Here is a 22,745-nt window from a genome sequence, read left to right as displayed (position 1 = left end):
ATGTCCTGGTGGAGCAGAAGCACCTTTGCTCACTGAGGGATGCTCTGGGGGAGCAGGGGAATCTTTGTTCACCAAGGGATGCTGCCCTGGGGGAACAGAGGCTCCTTTGCTCACTGAGGCCGGTCCGTGGCTCTGGCAGAAGGGACTGCAGCACATCCCAGCAGGAATGTGCGCACCTGCCCCTCTCATCCCGCCTCTCCCAGCACATCCGCGGCTGCTCGAACACGGCGGTGATCAAGCTGTTTTAATTGGCCCCTCTGCAGCCGGAACGATAAATATGTAATGGGGCAGAGTGCCCCCCTGCTCCTCAGGCTCTGAGCCTGTCATTTCTGACGGGGCACTCCGTGCTCGCCGCTCTCCCAGCCCCGCTCGCTCCCACCCTGCGCAAACCGCGCTCCCCCATCTGCCTTTGGCATCCTTAAAAACAAGGGGGGGGGGAAAAAAACGGAAGAAGGATGAACCTGAGCACGCAGTGCTCCTGAGACAGGCCCCTTCACATTTCTAAACACTCTTGATTATTCAGCTAATCTTTATTTCATGGGCCTGTTACAAGAAACACAAACGGGGGAGAAAGTAGAAGGCGGTGACACATTTAAAATACACAAGAAAAGTGCTGGCAGGAATATAATCGTTCTTCTTCCAGCGATATGAAATATTTATGGGCCTAAGTTGTGGCAAGATTCTCTGCCTCCCCTCCCACCTAACTCTGAAGTGTTTTTCCCGCTACAACAGGAGCTGGGGGCACTGGTGGTGCTGCCAGCACTGCCCTGTCCCCAACTCCGGCTGTCTGCAGGGCAGGGGCACCCAGCTGGGCGGGCACAGCGTCCGTCTGTCCGTCCCCGTGGAAGGGAAGGGAAGGGAGGAGCGGAGCTCTGGCCAAGCTGCCCGGCTCAAACGGGAGCAGAGCTGTTACAGTCTGTTAACTCGAAATAATTCAGCAGCGTCCCTTCGGCGAGCTGTGAAAAGCCCCCTTTGAGGTGCCCGTGTTGTGGAGGAGCCGCTGCTCCCCCAGGGCATTCTGCTATTAATTCATTAGATCTGAGGGTTTTTTCTCTCATTCCCCCCTCCCTGGCAATTCAAACAGTGATGAATGGACAAAAAAATCCCTCAAGGGAAATATTTTTTCACTTAGTTACAAAGATTTCATGGCTAATTAGAGTAAATGTGGTTTTTAGAGTGTTAATCTCTTAACCAGCTTGGCTGGGAGGCCACCGCCACAACAGCAAAGGGGAGGGCAGGGGGGACCGGGGGGGAAAGGTGCTCGCAACTCCTCCGGGCTGAGCCGCGGATGCCGGGCTGGAGGAGCTGAAGTGTCGCTGTCACATCGCTGTCACCCGGAGCATCCCTGGGCAGCTCCTGGCGCTGGGTGCCAGCTCTGTCCCGGCCAGGGCGAGGGCACAGCGGGGCTCGGTGCCGCAGCCACGGGCTCCTTGTGCAGGGGAGCCGCGGGTGAGGAGCGGGGCAGGAACACAAATGGGACTGAGGGCAGCGCGCTGTCCTTGGGCGGACGCCGGGGCTGTGCTCGGAGCCGCTGTCTGCCGTGGAAATAAATGGATTTCCTGCGGGACACGGCCTGCGGGAGCCTCGGGCTGTCCCCGCACGCTGCTGTGTCACAGGGCGGCCCTGGCACCTCCAGCAGCGCTGAGTGCCCGGTGGCACAGGGGGCTCCTTATGGCCAAAGGGGTTTTGCTGATGGAAGCCATCTCCTTTCGCGGCGGTGAAAGGATTTATCCTCATGTCTGTGCCGTGTTTCTCTTCTCTCCGGTTGTCCCCACCTGCGCTGCCTCCCTGGCATCCACATCTCAGCCTGGTTTTGGCTTCACCTGCAGTGGGAGAAATGGCAAAATGGGCTGAGGAGCTCCGGAGCTGCTCCCCGTGGCAGCCCAGCGCCCACCCTGGGCCCCACAGCCAGCACGGGGGTGAAATTGGGGGTGAGATGTGGGCTTGAAATTCCTCCTCATCCCACTAGAGGGGTCCTCTGGATCCAACTAAAAACCGAAGATAAACCCAGTAAGGAGCAAAGCTGCGCTGAGCTGGTGGCGATGGGGACAGGGGCTGGAAATCTGCGCCGGAGCTTTGCTGAACGCAGCGCTGGAGGGGGCACGGGAGGCTCCTGGTGCTTTTCGGACATTCCCGGCTGGTCCAGGCTGGCTGTGGCCGTGTGTCCTCACTCCTTGTCCGTGTGTCCGAGCGGAGCTGCTCGGCTGGGGCGAGGCTGCTCCAGCAGAAGCGCAACTCTGCCAAGGACACGAGCGCAACACGTGTCGGGGATGGAGCTGGTGTGCTGCGGGCTCCCCGCGGGATTGGGGTGGGAATTCTGATCCGGAGGGGCTCGGAGGGGCCGGGTACCGAGATGTGGCAAGGGGATCTGCCAGGGATGGAGTGCTGGGAAAGAGGAGCCCTCCCCTCCTAATCAGACAGAGCCCATCTCATGTTTCTCGCTGTAATCGCAGCTTCTGTTTGGATGAAATGGACCTGGGAGGGGAGGATGGGGGGGAGTGAAAAGCGAGATAAATGTACCCTGCTATGAAAATTTAATCCCACTTTGCCTGGGCTAAAATTGCATTCGGAGCTGGAGATAAAAGGCATCAGAGTCACGTTATAAAAAAGTCCAGATGATCTCTGAAGGCACGGGGAGAGCGAGCCTGGGAGAGCCCTGCCAGGCTCTGCTGCCCCTCCTTGCCTGGCACTGCCCTGGGAGCAGCCCCAGCTCCGTGCCAGGGCCACACTCAGCTCCATCTCCCACTTCCTGAGGGAGAAGGTTCTTCCAAGAGCCTCCCCTGTGGAAGTTGTGTCCTCCAGCTGATCCCGTGCTCCGTGCCGCCTGTGAGCTCCTAAAAACCTCAGTGCGCCGGGCTGACCCCGCTGTGCCATGGGCACCTCCTGAAGCCCAGGAGAGGCTCTGCAGAGCCTGTCCAGCCATTCCCAGACAGAACCTGGGAGCTCATTCCCAGCTCTGTGTGGGGTTGCAGGGTCCTGTCCCAGCCAGGTCCCGGCTCTCCGGAGCCACTCTGTGCTGTGCTCGCCGTGTCAGCAGCTTCCCAGGCAGGAACGGCCCTCACTGCCTTTTCCTGCTCCAGCACCATTTCCCCACTTCATAAAAGTGAGAGGTGACGTCTGAGTAAATATTGCCCTGACCTCTCACCTCTCCTCCTGCTGCTGCCGCCTCCCCAGGGCTCCCCTGTGCTGCCCTGGGGCTGTGCCGGGAGCAGGGGGCTCGTGGGGCTCGTGGGGCTCCCGTGGGGGCTCCCGTGGGGCTCAGGACTGGGACACAAGCCCGGTGTCTCGGGGCTGGAGCTGGACAAGAAGGGCAGGGTCCGGCCTGGCTGCCCTGAGCACGGTGAGTGGGTGTTGGGTCAGCAGTGGGGAGCACCGTGAGCTGTCCCTGTGAGTGTGACAGCCACCAACGCTGTCCCCCAGCCAGGTCCTGGGGGAGCACAGGCAGGTGCTGCTCTGGCAGGAGCCTCTGTGGGAACCCACAGCAGGAAAAATCCGTGTGAGCAGGAGAGTGCTCAGGGACAGCTGAGTGTGGGTGCAGCCTCTGCCCCTCTGGTGACCTGGAGGGGCTGGCAGGGCTCTCCCAGGGCTGGACCAGCGGCTCCCACCGGCCCTGGGCGTGGGGATCAGCAGTGGGAACGCTGCTCTGTGTGTACCGAAGCCTTTGGGATGCACAGACAAATCTAATCCCATTTTCCCACTGAAGGGGCAGTGGATGGGAGAGCGACAATCCTTGGAGAGGCTGCTCCAGGTGCGTACCTGCACAGGTTGAAGCAAAACCCCATTTTCCTTGCAGCTCCTGCATAGCTCTGGCTCTCTCAACAGTTTAACCCCGGCAGTGCCAGGCTCTGGAGCCCCATTTCCCTGTCTGGGAAGGCTCAGGAAAACAGGAAAGCTGGGAGGCAGCGCTGGCTCTGCCGCCGGCTCCTGACGCGCGCCGGGGAGGAAGCGCGGCCACCGCAGCCCCACGGCCGCCGTCACTCCCTGACTCAGCGTGGAAGAAGTTCCTCCTGTCATTTCCAGGCTCAGCCAGCCTGGGAACAGATTCCTCCCAGCGAGATTGATGTGCAGTTCCTCCTCCGTGGCGGTTCTGCTGTTGGGTGGGAGCCCGCGGCCGTCCCTCGTGTCCAGCAAGAGAAGGGCAGAAATCTGGAGGTGTTTTCCAGGTGCTCCTGAATCTCCCTGCTTTGGTTTGTTCACCTGGGAATGAGCTTCCGAAAAGTGAGTTTGTGCTCCGAGCTTTTGGGGTTGATCCTTGGACAGCACTTGGAAGGAGGCTCTGAGCTGTCTGGATTTGCGTGGCGGTGTCTGGGCTCTCAGGGTTTGCCTTGGCAGGGTTTTCCTTCCAGCCCTAAGTGGCAATTTCCCCCTGGAATGGGAGGCTGAGATTCTGGGAATTGGCACTTGAGAAGCAGTGGTGAATGTGAGTGTGTTGGTGGCAGGGTTAAACTCCCCTGAAATCAGCATTTTCCCCACTTTTTAGGGGAACATTTACACACAGCAGAGCCCAGGGGCTGGGTGCTTGCCCAGGTAGCCAAATATGAGGGGTTCACGTGTGGCCAGCTCGTGTGAAGAGCTCTGTTCGCCGTGGCTGGGCAGATTTATTGGTGTCAGAGCAGAGGAACGGGGAGTTGGCTGCGGAACAGGGATGTTACAGTTCAACTCCATAAAACACGCCGGCTGTCTCCTCTGCTCAGTCATTTGCCAAGTCCCCAAAAAGTCGCAGTGACAGGAGCAGAGGATGGAGCTCTGCCCTCATGATCATATTTCCTGTCTTTGCTGGCTTATGTCACAGCCTGGAATGTTATTTGAACAAAAAAAAAAAAAAAAAAAAATAGCCTGCGAATTTCCTTTTGATTTTTAATGGAAGTGTGAAGAGGTGGGGAGGAAAAGGGAGCGTGCCTGGAGGTTTCCTCACTGCCTCGATTATTCTTATGTTTAAAATGTGCCATTTCACAGGTTTGAAATCTGCACTGGAGTTAAAACATAGAACTGGGGAATGGTTTGGGTTGGAAAGGACCTTAAAGGTCCCTTCCCTGGAGGTGTCCAAGGCCAGGTTGGATGGGGCTTGGAGTAACCTGGGACAGTGGAAGGTGTCCCTGCCCATGGCAGGGGGTTGGAACTGGAGGAGATTTAATTCCAGTTCAACCCAAACCATGCTGTAATTCCATGACAAACCCAGAGTCAGCAAACTGACAGTAAGAGCTTTTCAAAGTCCACCTTGGAATGAGAAACGCTTTTGTATTTGCCTTAAACCTTCCAAAACCCCTGACTTTTGCTGTCTGCCCCTCTGGATTTCCAAAGGAATTTAACATCCCAGGCATCATCCATTGTGAGACTGGAGCTGGGAGGGCCAGATGGAAAAACCTCCCCAGCAAAATGTGCTTGGCTGGGGGATGCCGTGGCAGAAGAAGGGGCACTGCAGGTTCCTTCTGTCCCAGCTGTGAAGTTTCCCTGCAGTTCTCAAGGAGTTAATTCCAGCAGCAGTGAGGACGAGCCCTCTCCTGGAGTGCTTGGCTCCACTGAGGAGCCTCCTGGAGCAGGAATTGTGTTCAAAGCCTGCTCAGTGGTGACAGGTCCAGACTGTCTTTAACAATCTCATGGCAACCGAGGGGCTCGGGCCAAACTCGCGGGGAGAGAGAGAGGCAGCAGCCCCTTGTTGTCCCCTGGGCCATAATGAGGTGCTGCTACAAGAGCTTGTGTAACTCTGCTTTTCAGGGCAGGAATTGTGTGACAGGGACAAGTTCTGTGTGACAGGGACAAGTTCTGTGTGACAGGGACAAGGCGGTGCCGTCGGTTCCACCAGATGAATTCCCCGGAGCCGAGGTGGCCAAGGCTGGTGCTGGGCTCAGCTCAGCTGTGCCAGAACAAACTCCCGGGCAGAAACAAAAGCAGAGGCTCCTGTGAGGACTTCCAAGGGTGTTGTGTAACTTGGTTAAATGGAAAATAAATAAAAAAAAAAAAAAAATTAGCCCAGCGTAGAGTGCTGGGGGGGTTGGCCTCAGGAGGGACAGGCTGGGTAGAATCAGTGACTTTGCAGAGGGATTTTTCACCTCTGAGTGAATTCTGAATGTGTTGGATTTTACCCATTCCCGGCCTCACAGACCTTTACCAATAAGCTCAGTGTCAATCCTGTCATTGAAATGAGATTTAATTGACTTTTAATACAGGAATGGTCTCCCTGGGGTGAGTCCTGCTGGCACAGGGCTTTGGGCACCTCACCTTGCCCAGCAGAACCTGCTCTCACAGCCCCTGAGCTGCAAACATCTATTGCAAACCAAACAATTTTGGCCTCATTTCCTTCTCCTCCCAAGATTAAAAAAAACAAAACAAAACAAAAACCCGATTATTTTTATCCCAAACTGCAAATTTTAACATGAGAAGAAGCAGAATATTGGCTCATTTGTTCATCCTTGTGAATTCTTGCTTCATTCTCTGCAAACTCCCATTATAAACATGACACTTGGGCAGATTATCTGCTTTAGCCATCGTGTTACTGAAGGGGATATCATATTAATTTCCTTGTCATTCAGTTTGTTCTCATCTATGTGGGATCATTTGGTTAAAAGTCTTGTGATCCTCAATGTAATTCAGCTGGTCTTTGCTTCTGGCTTTAACAAAGACAAAGGGAGCAGCACTCAAGTGCTCCTGGATTTTCCAAAATCAGTTTTCCTCAGATCTGGGAGGTTCTTTTTGGCCAAGCATCTCGGCTGGGTTGTTTTGGTGAAAGTTCCACAGGTTTAGGGCCAGAGACAGCTCCAATTGTTGAGTTTTGGCCTCTCCCAATCCTTGATCTTTATAGGAATGTTTTGGGGATCTGGAGGAGCAGTTTGTGGCTGTAAAGGGGGGATTTGTAAAACTGAGCCAGCCAAGAGTGGTGCTCTGCTCTCACAAGTTGTTTTGTTGTGTTTTTGGAGGAAACTCCTTTTGTGATGAGTCCTCGGGTTTGCCAAAGGAGTCCTGCCACAAATCCAGCCGTGCCTTCTCTCCCTGTGGGATCCTCTGTGTGTTCTATGGGACCCAGGAAATTCTGGGTCAGTTCTTGACCCATCTTGGTGATGTCTCCACTCAGGGTGGCTTTGATCCCTGTGCTGCTCCATCCAAAGCAGAGCCCTGGGGATTTGGGGCCAGGCTGGGAGCTGTCCCTGGAGCAGAGCTGAGCCCAGGGGTGTGAGGGGCTCTCGGGGCAGGCAGGCTCGCTGCATCCCTGGGAAATGTGGCCTCACACGTCCTTGAAGGATTGATTGTTTTCCAGGCACGGCTGGAGCCCGTCCCACAGGCTGATCTGGGGAGGAAGTGACTCGGTTGCTCTGCAGACAAGTGCAGCTTTGAAATCCAGGGAGGCAGGAGGCAGCTGGGAGGCTCCCGGTGGAATTCCCGGTGTGGCTGCCACTCCTGCCGGGCTCGGGTGGGATGGGCAGGGGCTGGGCAGTGGCCAGTGGACGCTGTGGGGTGAGGATGTCCCAGCAGAGCAGGTGACAAGGGAAGGAGGGGGCCACAGGAGCAGGACAGGCTGTGGGTGCCGTGCCGAGGCTGGGAGCAGCTGGAGCAGCCCATGGCCAATGGATTGCCACGCCAGGGGCTCGGTGTGGGGCACAGCCTGAGCAGCAGCAGCTCCCAGGGCTTTTTTTGGAATATTTTCCACCCCCACAGGCAGAAACACGGTGACCCTTCCTGGGTGAGGAGGGTGGGTGCTGCAGCTCCCCAGTCTCCTCTGCTGGCACCCACGTTGTCCCCACAGTGCTGCTGCTTGTGCCCTGCTCTGAGCTGCACACGGATTCGTAGAGCTCCTGGTTTTGCTCAGGCTTTTGGGATATCTCATCCATCAAAGTGTCCAGCCCCTCTTTAGTTTCAGACCTTCTGGCTGATGTCAGATGTGGACGTCAGCAGCTGCTTTCTCCATCTTATTATCAGCTTGGTTGGAGAGAGAGAAGTTTTTAAATGACAGAGATCCTTAGCAAAGAAACGAGAGTTAGTGTTAAAAATAAAGAAAACAAGACAGCTCGTTTCATCTAAACAGAAGGGTTATTAAACAGGCTTGAATTAATCAGAGATCTGCCAGAGCTCTGAAATTGAAAAGCAGGGCAGAGGAGCAGGGAGCACACGAGTGTGAAGGAGCCACTCTCTCGAGCAGACATTGATGCCCCAACCCTCTGGGAGAGGAGGTGACGTTCAGCTGCTGGTGGCACAGAGGCTCCAGGCTTTGGGCTCCTGTCCTGGACCTCAGGGCATGAGGCTGGGGGCACCTGGGACCCCCCAGACCTGACCCCAGCCATGGTGGGACCCTGCCCATGGCCAGGCACTGGCTCTGAGCTCTGTGGTGGCCACTTCTGGTGCTGGGTGGAGCAGCCTGGGCAGACATGGAGCTGTTTTGTCCTTCCCAGGGTTCAATCACTTTGAAACTCCATCAAAAACAGAGCCAAGCACCCGGGGGATGTCCTTGGAAGGGCAGCCAGCCCTGGCAGAGAGGCTTAGGGGGGTAAAGGCATTTCCTTGGGGTGGCTCTGAAGCTGGTGGTGGTTGCAGCTCCCAGCCCACCCTTCCAGCAGGACAGGCTGCCAGGGGCTGGCTAATGAAGGGTCTTTCAGAGCTGTGTGACCCCATCCTGCATCGTGTGTCTGCTTTGCTTTTCCTGCTCGTTTAGGAGCTTTGGCAGTTGTGTTCTGCCTTCCCAAACGCTCATGAGGATTCCCAAATCCCACAGTGGCACCTGGGTGACAAATCCTCCAGCGTTTGTGGTGGCAATGCTGGTGTTGGCACTGGAAGGAGGGGGGAGCAGGGAGCTGGTGCTGGGCATGGAACAGCAAGGAGCCTCTCCCTGTTCCTGCCCTGCCCTCCCAGGGATGGACAGCACAGCCTGGGGTGTTCAGGCTGGCTGGGTGCTGATCCCAGGAGATAACCCCGTGCTGGAGGGGCAGGGAGCACCATCCCCCCCACCAGTAACCCCCAAACGTGCCCGGGGGTGTCACAGCCCGTGCTGTGCTCCCCACAACTCCAGCACCACGGGCTGGGAGAGATCCAGCACTGACAGCTGGGGACTGAGCATCCCAGAACCTCATTTTAACAAATGTCCCATTTCCCAGTTTACTTAGGTAACAGTGCTGTGGCTACTGTGCAAATCCATCTGGCTGCCAGAGGGGAAAACGAACCCGGCTCGCTGTAAGGGGCTGGCACAGCCAGAGCAGCTCTCTTGCAGGATTTCTGTTTAATGGAGTGGCTGGGGACCCATTTAATTTGAAGCTGGGGTTCTTCACTTGCCTGTGGTGTGCTTGGAGTGAGGCCAGGAGAAGCTGCTGCTTATTTTCCTGCTGCAGTTCGGTGGCCGCTCTGTGATCCTCCCTCGTGCTGCTCTGTAATATTCTCGTGTAATAAACTGCAGCTGGGTGTCACCTGGGGACACAGTGCTGGGCTGAGGCTCGGGAGATAAAACTCCCTGCCTTGCCACTGGGACCTTTTGCTTAGCCTTGGGCAAATCATTTCATCGTTTAATCTGCTTGCACCTAAGGTCAGCAGCCATTAAATTCCATTTTGTTGGGAATAAAGTCCATGAATAATCAAGTGATGCTCAGGTGCACCGGTGGAGAGGTGGATAAAGCTCAGTCCATCAGGACTCAGGTAGGAAACCAGAAAAAGCACTTTCTGAGGCACATAAAAGTGACCTAGATTGCCTGGAGGGGTTGTGGACTCTGTTTCTGGGGGTCCTTGAGGGCTGTTTAGAGAAGCACCGCTGGAATGATGGCTCCAACAGCTGGGCCCTGCAGCAGGAGCCTGTGTGAGACACTCACAGCTCTCTGTCCAACTCTTACTCTTTCAACATCATCCAAAGCCACTGACCTGTTTACACAGGTTTGGCTGAACCTGAGCCTCCCCAAAACTTGACTAAAGCAGCTATGAAACTCCAGAAGTGTTAAATTTCCCCTCGGTGTCAGACTTCAAGGCAGCCAGCACAGGCAGGGTCTGTCCTGCTCCGTGCTCCAGCACGTCAGGCTGTCACCAGCCCCGAGCCTGTCCTCGGGGACTGCCTGGGGAATGAAAGCTCCCCTCTCCAGGAAGGTGATTTATGAGCAGTTTCACAGCAGTGCTCTCAGGCTCAGTGGCTGCCAGCTGTGGTTTCTCAGGGTGCAGGTGTCAAGTGTCAGCACAAGGAAGGACAAGGTGTCCAATTCCTGCTCCGAGGTGTCCGGGCTCCCTTATGGATTTTCCTGGAAGCCCTGTGGGGTTGCTGGGTTAAATGACTCCAGCTGTAAGGCACAGCTGGGTGACAGCCACAGCTGTGGTGCTGCTCTGGATGCCCCTGGGGATGGGGACTGAGGAGCACAACTTGTCCAGGCCTGTCCTGCAAACGTGGGACAACGCCAGGGGTGGCACCAGATGTGCTGTGTCCTTGTCCTCCAAACTGCAGCTCCAAATGTGGGGCTCAGGGCAGGGCCCTGCCTGGATTTTCTGTTCCTCTGGACCTGTTGGGATGTGTGTGCACAGGAGGGAGGTGGAGGGGAGAGCTTTGCACACTGTGTGTTGTATAAACAAATATCTGGGCTCTGAACAAATTTTTGTGCCTAATTCCTGTGATGGTGTTTGTTATCAGGGAAATGCCTTTTCGTGGCTGGGCTCTGTTCTTCCCCTCCTCTTCCTTGTCCCAGGCCTGGAGGAAGCAATAATCACAATGCTGTGTTTTGCCCTCTTAACTCTTTCTCAGAACGCTGCCGAGCCTGTGAGCTGCCATCCCTGGGAATGAGCAGCTCTGGGGAAGGGGGGACACAGCTCCTGGCACGGGTCCTGCTGGTGGCTGCCAGCACAGAGCAGGGACAGGGCGAGCCAGGAAAGTGGATTTTGGTCCAAAACCCAAAGGGTTCAGGTTGTGTTTTAGGAAAAGCTTGTTATTTGTCATCCCTGTGGGGCAGTAACCTCTGGAGAAACCTCAGAGCCAACTCCAGGCTCCTCAGTGGTGATTTACAGCTTGCTCTTATTGTCGTTGGAGTCAAAATATTAAACAAAAAAAGACCAAGAAGAGGTGGTAGGAGCCATCCTGATGGCTCCGTGTTACAGAATTCCAATTATTCCCACCGAGCTGCCAGGCACTTCCCTGGGGGTCAGGCTCTGGGGTGTTCTGGCTGGTGGGCACTGCTGGGGTCTGGAGGGAGGAATGCCAGAGCTCCCTGCTCCAGGACAGCCAGGGAAATCCCTGCTTGGGGCAGCGATGTGCCAAGGCTTCTCTACCCTGAGGGCAAGGAAGGGGCTGTGTGAGTGGGCAGGGAGGTCTCTGCTGGCCAAGGGGGATTTGGTGGCGTGGGGCTCCTCTGGCCAAAGGGCAGCACTGAGCATCCAGACCCTCTGATCCATGCTGGAAACATCCCAGGCCTTGGAGAAGCTTCCATCAGACAGTTTGGCTCAGACTTTCTGTCTAATTAAACCCAAACCCTATTAATTATTGTAAGGTCTCCTCCATAGCTGACAAATGTGTCCTGAATGTCACTCCTGCCGGGGCATCAATCACTGCAGCAGCTTCAACGCTTGGAAAGGTTTCCCAGGAAAATTCCCAATGTGCTGCAGGAGGGGTGAGGGCCCAGCATCTGTGATCCCACAGAGAAATGACCAAACTCGGGGCTTTCCCCTCATTGCCATGGGCAGATCCCAGATGGAGCTGATGGAAGGGGAAAGGCTCGAGCTGGAGCAAGGCTGGGGCTGTTCCAGGGGTTTGTTCTGGCTCGGGGTTTATCAGGTTTATCAGCCTGCCCTGCTGGTCACCCTCTGGGGGCTGTGACAGCCTGGTGGCCACAGGGAGGGCAGTGCTGGCCACTGTCCCCACTCCTGGCCATCAATCTTATGGGGCTCCAAAGAGCAAAAAGGGCAGAACCCACCCCCAGCCCCTCTGCCCTCCCCTCACCAGCTCTGTCACTGCAGGCTCTGCTCAGGGACACGGCCCCACAAAGGGGATTTATGGCCCCATCTGCTCCCCTGCTTGGGGACCCTGGTGGCCTCTGGGCAGGGGGAACACGGGGACAGAAAAAAGGACAGGCAGGGAAAAGCTTGTGGGGCTGGGAGGGGGTGAGGATGAGGATGGGTGAGGATGAGGGGTCAGTGCAGGTTCTGGGGTCAGTGAAGGCACTGGGGATGTTTGCTGTGTCCTGGAGCTGCCTGGGCACAGCCAGAGGGGCTGAAACATCCCAGGAAACAGGAGCTGAGGGAGCAGAGGTGATGGGTGAGTGCTGAGTGTAAATCACTGCTCACCAGACCAACCCCACCCCCAAAGAAAAGCCCCTGTCCCCAGCAGGCAAACACAGCTGCCACCCTGGTGACATCAGAATTGTGCCTTTGAGCCGTCATTTACCATAGGAGATTCTCTTGTTGTTTTGCCTTTAATTTCCTTTTTTTTTTTTTTTTTTTGGCCTGGTTTTGTTTTTGTTTCTTTTTTTTTTTTTTTTTTGGTCTGCACAAAATGCCACTAATGACAAACTGTGGTGCCCGTGAGTGAGTGACAGCTGAAATGAGAGAAATGACTAATGGTGCCTCCTGAAGCCCCGTCACATGGAGATTAAACGAGCCCTTTTTTCTTCCCCCCTCAATGAGAATCATGGGCATTTGAATAATAATATTATAGTCTCCATTAGGATGACAGTGGGGGAAAAAATCGGCTCAGACCTGTGATTATTCCTTCAATCTAATAATTATTTAAATACCAGATAACTCCTTTCAGCCTAATTGAGGCCTTTCAGCTGCTTGGGTTTATATTGTGTCCCTGAATTTACTCTCGCTTTCACCTTGCGTTACTAATAGCTGCAGATTGCTTCTGAGGCTGTATTTAAAAACTCTCTTCAGAAAAAAAAAAAAAAAGGAGAGAAAGAGAGGAAAAATTAATGATCAAATGGTATTAAGGATCAGAGTTAAAATCATCCATTCTGCTGGTGTTTAACTCCCCAGGTGTTTGGCCTCCTCCACAGGGATGGTTTGAGGTGGAAGCGACCTTAAAGCCCATCCAGTGTCACCCCTGCCATGGGCAGGGACACCTCCCACCATCCCAGGGTGCTCCAAACCCCGGCCTTGGGCACTCTGGGGATGTGGCAGCCACAGCTGGCAACCTCTGCCAACCTCTCCCTGCTCTTCGAGCCAAGAATTGCTCCCCAAAGCCCCAGCTGGCCCTGCCAGGCTCCCCGTGAGGGCTCCTCTGCCTGTTTGGTGTCTGCATTGCTGAGCTCTGCTCAACCCTCACATTGTCCCCTGCCCTGGGGTGGCACAGACCCAGGGATGGCTGGGTGGGATGGCACTCGTGGCCGTGGTCTGTCGTGTTCACATCATGCTTGAAAGGCAGAGTCTCCTCCCTGGATGAAGTCTCTTGCTGCTGGCAGTGACTGTTCACAAATGCTCTGCAAACCTTGGCTGTGAGGCACAGCAGAGGGGCTGGGTTTGAGCTGACAGCTCGGCTGGGTTTGGGAACATTGCAGGAAAAGATCTAAAACTGCTGAGGTCCAAAGTGCAGAGCTGCTGCTGCCCCACACACCCAGATGTGTGTAAAGTTCCATTATTTCAATGCATTCATTTATGGGCTGCACTGTCCTTGTCTCACTTTGCAGCAGAACAACTTTTTAAGAATTGGGGAATTGTGTGTGCAGAGCTCCACAGCAGGGCCTCGCTGTTCTCTGTGGGATCTCTCCCTTCTGGGGCTCCCCTGGAACCAGAGCCTGCAGATGACCCTGTCCCAGGATTGGGGCACTCTGGGCTTCCAGGCTGAGCTGCTCTGAGACCCCTGTGCCCTGTGATCAGGTGTCACCAGCACGGACAGGACCCTCCCACATCCCTGGGAACCTTTGATCCGTGCCACTTGGAAAGATTCTGGGCCAGGGAATGGTGGTGGGATGCTCGCTCAGAAATGCAATGGGAGTCCCCTGGTGCAGCAGCAGGAGCAGCTGTTCTGTGCCACATCTGTCCCCAAAACACCGAGAGGGGGTGGCAGGGTCCGTGTCCTCCCCAGGACGGACAAAGGTGGGAAGCCGAGCCTGGCAGCGAGAGGGAAGCAGCTGTGGAAATGTGTCCCTGAGCAGAATGAGAAAGGCGCTGTGCTGCCGTGTGTGCTGTCAGTGACACGGAGAGGCAGCGCAGGGACAGAGCTCCTTTGTCACCTCTCAGGAGCTCCCGTCGCCTCTCCTGGCAGGAACAAGCCTAAAGAGCGGCAGTGCAGTGACACTCACAAGCTCAGGGTGGCTTTGCAGCGCTGGAAATCGTTTTAAATTTAAATAAAACCGAACCAGCAGCAGCAGCCATGGGATGGGGGTGAGGGAACGGCCTTGGCACCGGGGCAGGGGGATCGGAGTGCACAGGGCAGGGCTCCCATGGGGCGTGTGGGGCTGGCCTGGCCCTGCAGGGACACGATGGGTGCAGGGTGGTGCCTCATCCTCAGCCCCTTCCCAGGGCTGGGGTGACCCTGAGGATGGCTCTGAAGTGGTTCCTTTGCCTGCTCAGCCTGGAATGCATCATTTGGGATAAAAGAGAACTTTGTGGTGGTTTTCTGCATCCCTGCACTCGGACACCTGCGTGGTCAGGTCAATCAAGCTGCTCTAGGCTGGTGGTGTCTCCCCTGCTGGCAGGGTTTGGTGGCTGATCTAATCCTGTGCTCCCACCTCGGTGGCAGCTGCTTTTTGGCAGGAAGGTACCCTGTGAAGGAGTTCCTGCCTAAAAGCACCTGCTGGAGAGGCACTTCTGGCTCTGGGGAGGGTCTGAGGGGAGATGTCAGCACCTTCAGAGTGTTTGTGCTCAATGAACTTGCCTGCACGAGGTTTCTGCCTCAGGTTCCCAAATTCAATCAGAGAGGGTTTAAAGGTAAAGAACAGCTCTCATTTCCTCTGCTGCTTCCAGCAGCACACCCTGCAGGAGACATCCTTGCAGCCAAGATTGCAGATGGATGGCCGGGGCTGTGAGCTGCAGGCTTTGTCTTGGGCTGGAGCTGATTCTCCCCTCCCTTGGCTGAGCAGAGCACGTTCTAAACAGCCAAACCCCACCACAAATTAAGATGCAGGGGCTGAAACGAGTGGCAAAGCATCAAGCCTGAGCTGCTCTCCATAAGTTGTGGACTTGCTTAATTCTGCTGTGCTTAGAGACATCCTCCCTTTATCTCAAGGACTGTGTAATTAGAAAGCCTCCTTTGAATTTTATCTGCAGGGCACACGGGATCTAATCCTTCGCCCTGGGTGGTTCTTGTCTCCACAGAACCATGTGAGGGACATCGCCGGGGCTCAGGACACGCGCGGGGGACGCGGAGTTTGCCTTTCCCAGGATGGCTCAGAGGAGGAGCTGGCCTCGGGGAGCGGACTCTGATGGCCGGTCAGTGGCTCTGCTCTGCCTCTTCCTGGCATCGTTGTCCCGGAACGTGTCCAGCAATGCTTTGTTCAACACTTTCCACTCGGAGAACCGCGACTGGACGTTCAACCACCTGACGGTGCACCGGGCCACCGGCGCCGTCTACGTGGGGGCCATCAACAGGGTCTACAAGCTTTCGGGGAACCTGACCATTCTGGTGGCTCACAAAACCGGTCCCGAGGAGGACAACAAATCCTGCTACCCACCCCTCATCGTGCAGCCGTGCAGCGAGGTCCTCACTCTCACCAACAACGTCAACAAGCTGCTCATCATCGACTACTCCGAGAACCGGCTGCTGGCGTGCGGCAGCCTCTACCAGGGCGTCTGCAAACTGCTGCGCCTCGACGACCTCTTCATCCTGGTGGAGCCCTCGCACAAGAAGGAGCATTACCTGTCCAGCGTCAACAAAACGGGCACCATGTACGGCGTGATCGTGCGCTCCGAGGGCGAGGACGGGAAGCTCTTCATCGGCACGGCGGTGGATGGAAAGCAGGATTATTTCCCCACCCTGTCCAGCCGCAAGCTGCCCCGGGACCCGGAGTCGTCGGCGATGTTGGATTACGAGCTCCACAGTGACTTTGTGTCGTCCCTCATCAAAATCCCCTCGGACACGCTGGCCCTGGTTTCGCACTTCGACATCTTCTACATCTACGGCTTCGCCAGCGGCAACTTCGTTTATTTCCTGACCGTGCAGCCCGAGACCCCCGAGGGCGTCTCCATCAACTCTGCCAGCGACCTCTTCTACACCTCGCGCATCGTCCGCCTGTGCAAGGACGACCCCAAGTTCCACTCGTACGTGTCCCTGCCCTTCGGCTGCGTCAAGGGCGACACGGAGTACCGGCTGCTGCAGGCTGCCTACCTGTCCAAGCCAGGTGAGGTGCTGGCCAGGGCCCTCAACATCACGGCGCAGGAGGACGTGCTCTTTGCCATCTTCTCCAAGGGCCAGAAGCAGTACCACCACCCCCCCGACGACTCGGCGCTCTGCGCCTTCCCCATCCGCACCGTCAACGCCCACATCAAGGAGCGCCTGCAGTCCTGCTACCAGGGAGAGGGCAACCTGGAGCTCAACTGGCTGCTGGGGAAGGATGTCCAGTGCACCAAAGCGGTAAGGATGTGCTGGGTGCTGGCTGTGGGAGCTCTCGAGAGCCGGGATCTGTCCCTGCCCCAATGGAACACAAGTTTGCAGAGTAGGATCAGTCAGTCTGTGCCTCAATTTCCCTGAATTCAGAGCCCTCTTCCCCTTTAATCCATGCTCTCGTCCGGCAGTGTGATGACAATGAGGGAAGGGATGGCGTTAAGGCAGAATAAAGGTCTGCAGCTCCCTGGGAGTCTTTGGCACTCCCAACCCAGGGCTCTGGAAGCTGCAGGAGCCCTGGGGAAGGTGCCTGGAGCTGGCAGGGGGTGGCACATTGGTGACCCCCATCCTGCTGCCAGCACTCCTCCGAGTGTGTGGGGCTGCCCTGGGCTCTGCTTCACTCATAGCTGCCCCAAACTTTGTCTTTCCAGCCAGTCCCCATCGATGACAACTTCTGTGGGCTCGACATCAACCAGCCCCTGGGGGGCTCGGTGCCCGTGGACGGGGTGACACTCTTCACCTCCAGCCGTGACCGCATGACCTCCGTGGCTTCCTACGTCTACAACGGCTACAGCGTGGTCTTTGTGGGCACCAAGACGGGCAGGCTGAAGAAGGTAAGGCTTGTCTGGGTGTGGGGAGCCAGGAGCTGGCTTTTGTCTCTCTCAGGATGCTCTGGGGTGTGTCACTGCTGCTGTGTCTCACTGGGAGTGTCGCAGGAGTGGGAATGGAAGGTTTGGGTCAGAGCCTGGTGTTGGAGAGGCAGAGCTCAGCTCTCAGTGTTGTCAGTGTGGTTGGTTTTTGAAGTGCCAGGTTTTGGGAAAGGTGAAGTTGAAGCTGCTGCAGGATGGTCCTGGGAAAGGAACCAAAGGAGATCAGATGGAAATCTTGCAATACTTTTGTTTCCCAGCAGTCCTTCTGCAGCTGATGTAGAAGACTGTGAGTAAAAAGCCTTTGGAGCTGCTGGTGCTGGCAGGATTTTGGTCATGGAGAGATAGGAATGGGTTAATGTGGCTGCTTTTGGAACCAAGCCTCAGGGCATCGTCCTCCTGCTTCCCTCTACCCTCCTGCTGGATGATTGATCAGCCCTGGAACATTCCTTGTCCTCTGCATCACAAACACTGAGGAGGGCTTTGGTAGAGAGTCACAGAATGTTTGGGGTTGGAAGGGACATGGGCAAGGACACCTTCCACCAGCACAGGCTGCTCCAAGCCCTGTCCAACCTGACCTGGAATGACTTTAAACCTTTGAAGTCCAGCTGGGATTTCCCCACGTCTGAGTCACAAAATCACAATATTCTGAGTTGGAAGGGAACGCTCTGAGGAGCTCTGTATTTAAAATAAGTTGGGAAGTGGCTTTGGGGTGTAAACAGAGGTGTGTGAGAGCCCTTGTTGGCCTTTAGAGCTGGAGCTGCAGCTCAGCAGTGGGTCTGATCCAGCTCCAGCAAAATCAGCCTTGGAGCTGCAGCTCTGGCAAGCTGAGACCCTTCCAATTAACCTCAGCTCTAAATGAGAGCATTAGGTGAACCTGTTAAATGCAGCCCCTGCTCCTTCATGCCAAGGAAAGAGTTAACAAATGTAATCAACAGCAGGCTGTTAATTTTTTGAGTCCTTAAGCAGCAGGGAATTTCTTCCTCATCTATCCAGGAAGATACAAGGACAGGCAGATACTACACTTGAATGTCTGCATCATTTTAATTACATCAGTTCATTAATATTCATTCAGCACTTTACAAGTGCTGAGTAGTAGTAAATTAGGTGCCTCCCTGGTGCCTCTCGAGTGTCAGTGGGGCAATTTTGAACGTGGGGGAGAGGGAGCTTGTAAAGCAGAGCCCTTCACTTCCCAGCTTCCCGTGCCGTGGCACAGGGGAGAGCCGGGATTTGGGACGAAATGGAAGCAAGAGGAGCCCTCAGCACATCCCAAACCATGTGCCAAGCTCAGAGCTGGGGATGCAGGCAGGAATGCAGTAGGGATGCAGGCAGGGATGCAGGCAGGGATGCAGCAGGGATGCAGCAGGAATGCAGCAGGAATGCAGCCTGAGATGCAGCCTGGGCTCGCTGTGTGCAGGGTTTGGGGACAGGGGAGGCTCCTCATTCAGAGGCAGCAATAACCAAGGGCCCGTGCCTGCACACGAGGTATTTGTGGGCTTGTTCCATGAATTATGAAGGATTACAGAAGCAGCAATGTCTCCAGCACGGTTTAATTCCTGGTGTTAGTCTACACCGAACACTTTGTGATGCAAAGTTAATCTATTCATGCTCCGATGTCCAGAGGGAGGGCTGTGGAATCCTTCACCTGCAATCCTTCATCTGTTGGATGAGAACTGGCCCCTCTCTGGAGTCAGTTCATCCCAGACATTCACCGCAGGCAGGCTTTCATGGCATCTGCCCATATTTAACAGCAGCTGATGGGATCCATCCCCCTGTAATTAACTGGAACAATCGTGGTCCTGTGCTCCCCTGTGTGGGGCTGAGGATGTTGCTGTTCCCTCTCTCACAGCTCCGTCTACACCTTTAGCAGATTTTCCCTCATTTGACACGTGGGATTATCTTTCCCATGGCCCGAGGGAGCCCAGGTGAGGCGTGGGAAGCAGCTCTGCACTGAGCCGAGGGGCTCTGGCTGCAGAGGAGGTGAGACCTGGGGGAAGTTAACAGGTTGTCTGCGGATTTTGTGCCTGTTCCAAGATAACCAGACATGTCTCGAAGTCAGGAGTGCTCGGGATGCTCAGGACTCTCCTTACCTCTCCTTCCCCACCTGTGAAACAATGGTGGAAATGCTCAGCACCTCTGCAAGTGCCAGGGATTTGTGGAGACGCCTTTTCCACCTGATCTCCTTCGTGTCCTCCTCCGTCTCAGATCTACCCCCACAATTAATGTCTGAAAGCTTTGTCACACCTATTCCCTCGCCCACAGCTGCTGATTTCCTTTGGAAACAAGCTGCTGGCTCCGTCTGGGCTTTCAGGGAAGGCATTTTTGTGTAGCTGGAGCAAAGTCAGGGAGATGGCTCCGGAATCTTTCAGGTTTGCCTGTGCTCCCCCAGTGAGAATTCCTTACTGGAAGCTCCTGGTGGTCTCACTGGTGTCCTCCTGCCTTCAGCTCTTCACCTCACTGCTCCTGCCACATTCCCAGCTCCTGCTGGTTCTGCTCCCCAGGAATTGTCTCGAAGTGGGTGAGAAGCAAATGTTGCTGAAGCTGTGGCCCTTGGGCTCAAGCACAGGCACAAGGGATGAAATTCTCCCTCCTGCTCTCCTTCCAAAGCACCTCAGGCTCCTGCCTATGGGAAGAAGGGAAAAGGGGCTCACTTTGGAGAAACAACCACTCAGAATCGTGGATTCCTCTAATAAAACCATTTCCATCAAGCAAAATGAGAAGGGACATTAATGCAACAGTTAACAGCAACTAAGTGCTGGGGGGAGATGTGTCAGCTCGCTTGTTCTGTTTATGGGCTTCATACAATTCTATCAATATTGATGTGTGATGCCTTTGATTTTGACACTAATCATTGCCATGAATTAAATTTGCAGCCATATAATTAGAACTGCTATTAATAGGGCCTCAAGCTAAGCACTGCTGTGCTGGTTGTCTTTTTCCTGATGGAAAACGGCATCCACAGAACTCAGCCAGTGTGGTGTGCTGGGAGATGCTGGGGCTGCTGTGGAAATTGCACTTGCTGTGATCCAAGGGGCTCCTCTGGAAGGCAGATTCATGGGAAAAGTCTGGCTCAGAGCTTTCCCAGGAATTCCATTCCTTAAACTTCCCAGTGCTTTGCTGCTCTTGAGACCCACAGCCTGAGTGGGAGAGAGGAGGATGGAGGGAGAAAAGAGGAACCCTCATCATGCAGGGCTGTTATTTCCCCATTTCCATCCCATCTCCCCTTCCCCCTGCCACTCCTCCCGTTCATCCCCCTGCCCCAGCAGAGCTGTGTCAGCCCCTGTGCACGCCTGGTTCCATCTCATCAGCCTGAGCCCAGCGCCTGGGATGGCAGCAAGGCTCACCACTAAAAATCAATCTTGTATTTCATCCCGAGAGGTCTGGTTCTTATTAGGTCTAATAAATCAGTGAAGTGCCCTTCATTCAGCTTGTCAATGCAGGACATTGTTTGTGATCAAGAATAAATAAATGTCTCTGCTCTGTCTGCCAGTGGCCATCTAGGTATTATTTTTCCATCATGCTGTTTATGCTGGCTGGAGGAAAAATGCAGTTCCTGCAGCCTTGCCTGCCTTCCCACGAGCTGGGAATGCTCCTGGGTGGTACAGGCGAGGGAAAAGCTGGAGCAGTGACGTTGTACCTGGGTTTCACCCAGCACTGAGTCGCTCAGTGGTGATAAGATTTTTATTTGTGTGCTTGGAGATGTGGAGGTGTTGCAGTGCTGCAGGCAAGGGCCCAGGTGTGGTTATTTCAGGTGCCCTGAGGTGAAGGATAAAGTGTGTGAATGAAATCAGCCCCAATTCTCCTGGAAAATGGGTGGCACACGTTGTCCTGACACCTGTCCCAAGGGCAGCTCCCCTGGACGTGGCTCAAATCCATCCCAGGCTGTGAGGTCACTCCCAAAAATCTGCTCAGGATCTGTGTGCAGGATGCCACAGGGAAATACACAGTGCTGGATTCCTGTCACCTGCTGGATTCCTGAACTCTGTCCTCACTCCCCACCTCCACTTTCCCAAGGCTCAGCCATGAGTGATTGGATTGCACCAGAGGAACAGAGAACTTTTAAGTGCGTTGGTTACGTCTTGGGACGTGAGAGTTTTATTCAGCTTGGCTGATTTAATTCGTTCCATTAGTGGGAATAAAGGAGGTCTTTCACAATGAAATATATATGTCCGAGCCTGTCCTCAGATGACTTCATCCTATGGATGATTATCTCATGCCCGTAATTCATCCTTCATTATCGCCCCCGCACCCGCATCCCGCCACACTTCAGGAAAAAACTCGGTTGCATCAGCGTGTGGAGAAGCCAAGAGGACACCGGGCTGTTATTGAGCAGATGAAAATCATCCATTTGCAAAGGATTTGCCTGGTTTTAAGCTGGAGGTTGGGAGGTCAGGGGCTCTGCGGGCTCCGTGCTCAATCCATCACCCTCGGAGTGCAGATCCCCAGTCCCAGCAGAGGTGTGAGAGGGCAGATGGTTCTTGTTTGGCTGAAGAAGTTGTTTAATTGAAAAGTCTGAGAAAAGAAGTCTGATTTTTGCCTTAGGATGTGAAATAAAGGAGTTTGTTCAGTACTGGACTTGCTGCTGTGGTTGGAGGAGCTGGGATTTGGGTTTTCTCCCTAAACAAGGATTTTCCAGCCTCAGAAAGTAATTCCCCTTTGCTTCCATCTGTGCTGAAATGGGTCCCCAAAATACCCCATGGTCCCTCACCATTTTTCATAGCCAGAAGCTGGATTCATTAACTGGAATTTCTGCAAGGGAATGGGAAAGGTGCTGGAAGGCAGAGGAGAGCCCTGGGGTGTGTCCAGGGCTGGAGATGGGGCAGAGCTGCCAAGTCCCTCTGGACTGTGGGTCTGAGCACTCAGGAATGTCCCTGCCACCTCTTAATGGCACGAAATTGGCCTCTCTTCTCCCAGCACCCCTTCCCTGGCTCTGTTATCTGGTGCCTGCCAGAGCAAGTCCCATCAGAATAAAAGCCAGAAGTTGGCAGATATTTTTATAGCTGCTGGAGAGAGAAGGGGCAGGTGTTCAGGCAATGCTGGGGATGTGAAATGGAGCCAGGTGAGCTCGGAGGCTGCTTTAATCTCATTTCCTGGCTCAGGAGATGGGGATGACTCTGGGTTTTACGCAGGTTCAGGCACCTTGAAAAATCAACTCGAAATTTTGGAGGGCAGCGATTTCGTTTGGTTCAGTCCTGAACCAAGAGGGGTTAGTGGAGGCTGTGAGTGCTGAGCAGCCTGATCCATGGAACTCATCCTGCCTGGGATAGGCAATCCTGCCTCATGGAATCATGGAATTCCCAAACCATGGAATGCCTTGGGCTGGAAGGGACCTGCAAAGGCTTTTTAGTCCTGCAGGCTGCTCAGCCCCCCATCCAAACAAGGTTTTTACCTTGAACATATTTCAGAGATAATTCATCCCCACACCTTCTCTCAGGGGTATTATCTCCCTCATGAGCATCAAGTGAGGCAGAAGTTATTCCTCCTCCGTTTCACGATGTTTTTATCAAGTTCAATAACGAGTTTCTACTTGAAATGATCTTGGTGAAAAATATCACGAAATTCCAAACTCTTTTGTGAACTCCTGATGGTTTTTCCTGCCTGTCCCTGCTTTCCTTGGCGTGTGAAGCTGAAGGAGTTGCTGCTCTGGATGTTGTTGGGTTTGGGGGTAGGGCAGCGTC

The 22,745-nt window shown here is 54.7% G+C and overlaps 1 protein-coding gene across 1 annotated transcript in view; it reads left to right on the top strand.

The window, feature by feature from the left end:
• Positions 1-4,040: 4,040 nt before the first annotated feature.
• PLXNA2 (plexin A2) overlaps positions 4,041-22,745 on the top strand; it is a 137,210-nt gene continuing 118,505 nt past the window's right edge. Inside the window, exons 1-3 of the mRNA XM_014872645.2 lie at positions 4,041-4,218; positions 15,196-16,450; positions 16,852-17,034. Coding sequence (XP_014728131.2) covers positions 15,263-16,450; positions 16,852-17,034 — 1,371 coding nt within the window. The 5' untranslated portion in view covers positions 4,041-4,218; positions 15,196-15,262. The remainder of the gene's footprint in view (positions 4,219-15,195; positions 16,451-16,851; positions 17,035-22,745) is intronic.

This window comes from Sturnus vulgaris, chromosome 29 (genome assembly GCF_052056855.1).
Source record: "Sturnus vulgaris isolate bStuVul1 chromosome 29, bStuVul1.hap1, whole genome shotgun sequence".
NCBI classification, from domain to species: Eukaryota; Metazoa; Chordata; class Aves; order Passeriformes; family Sturnidae; genus Sturnus; species Sturnus vulgaris.
This window is presented reverse-complemented; position numbering and strand designations above follow the sequence as displayed.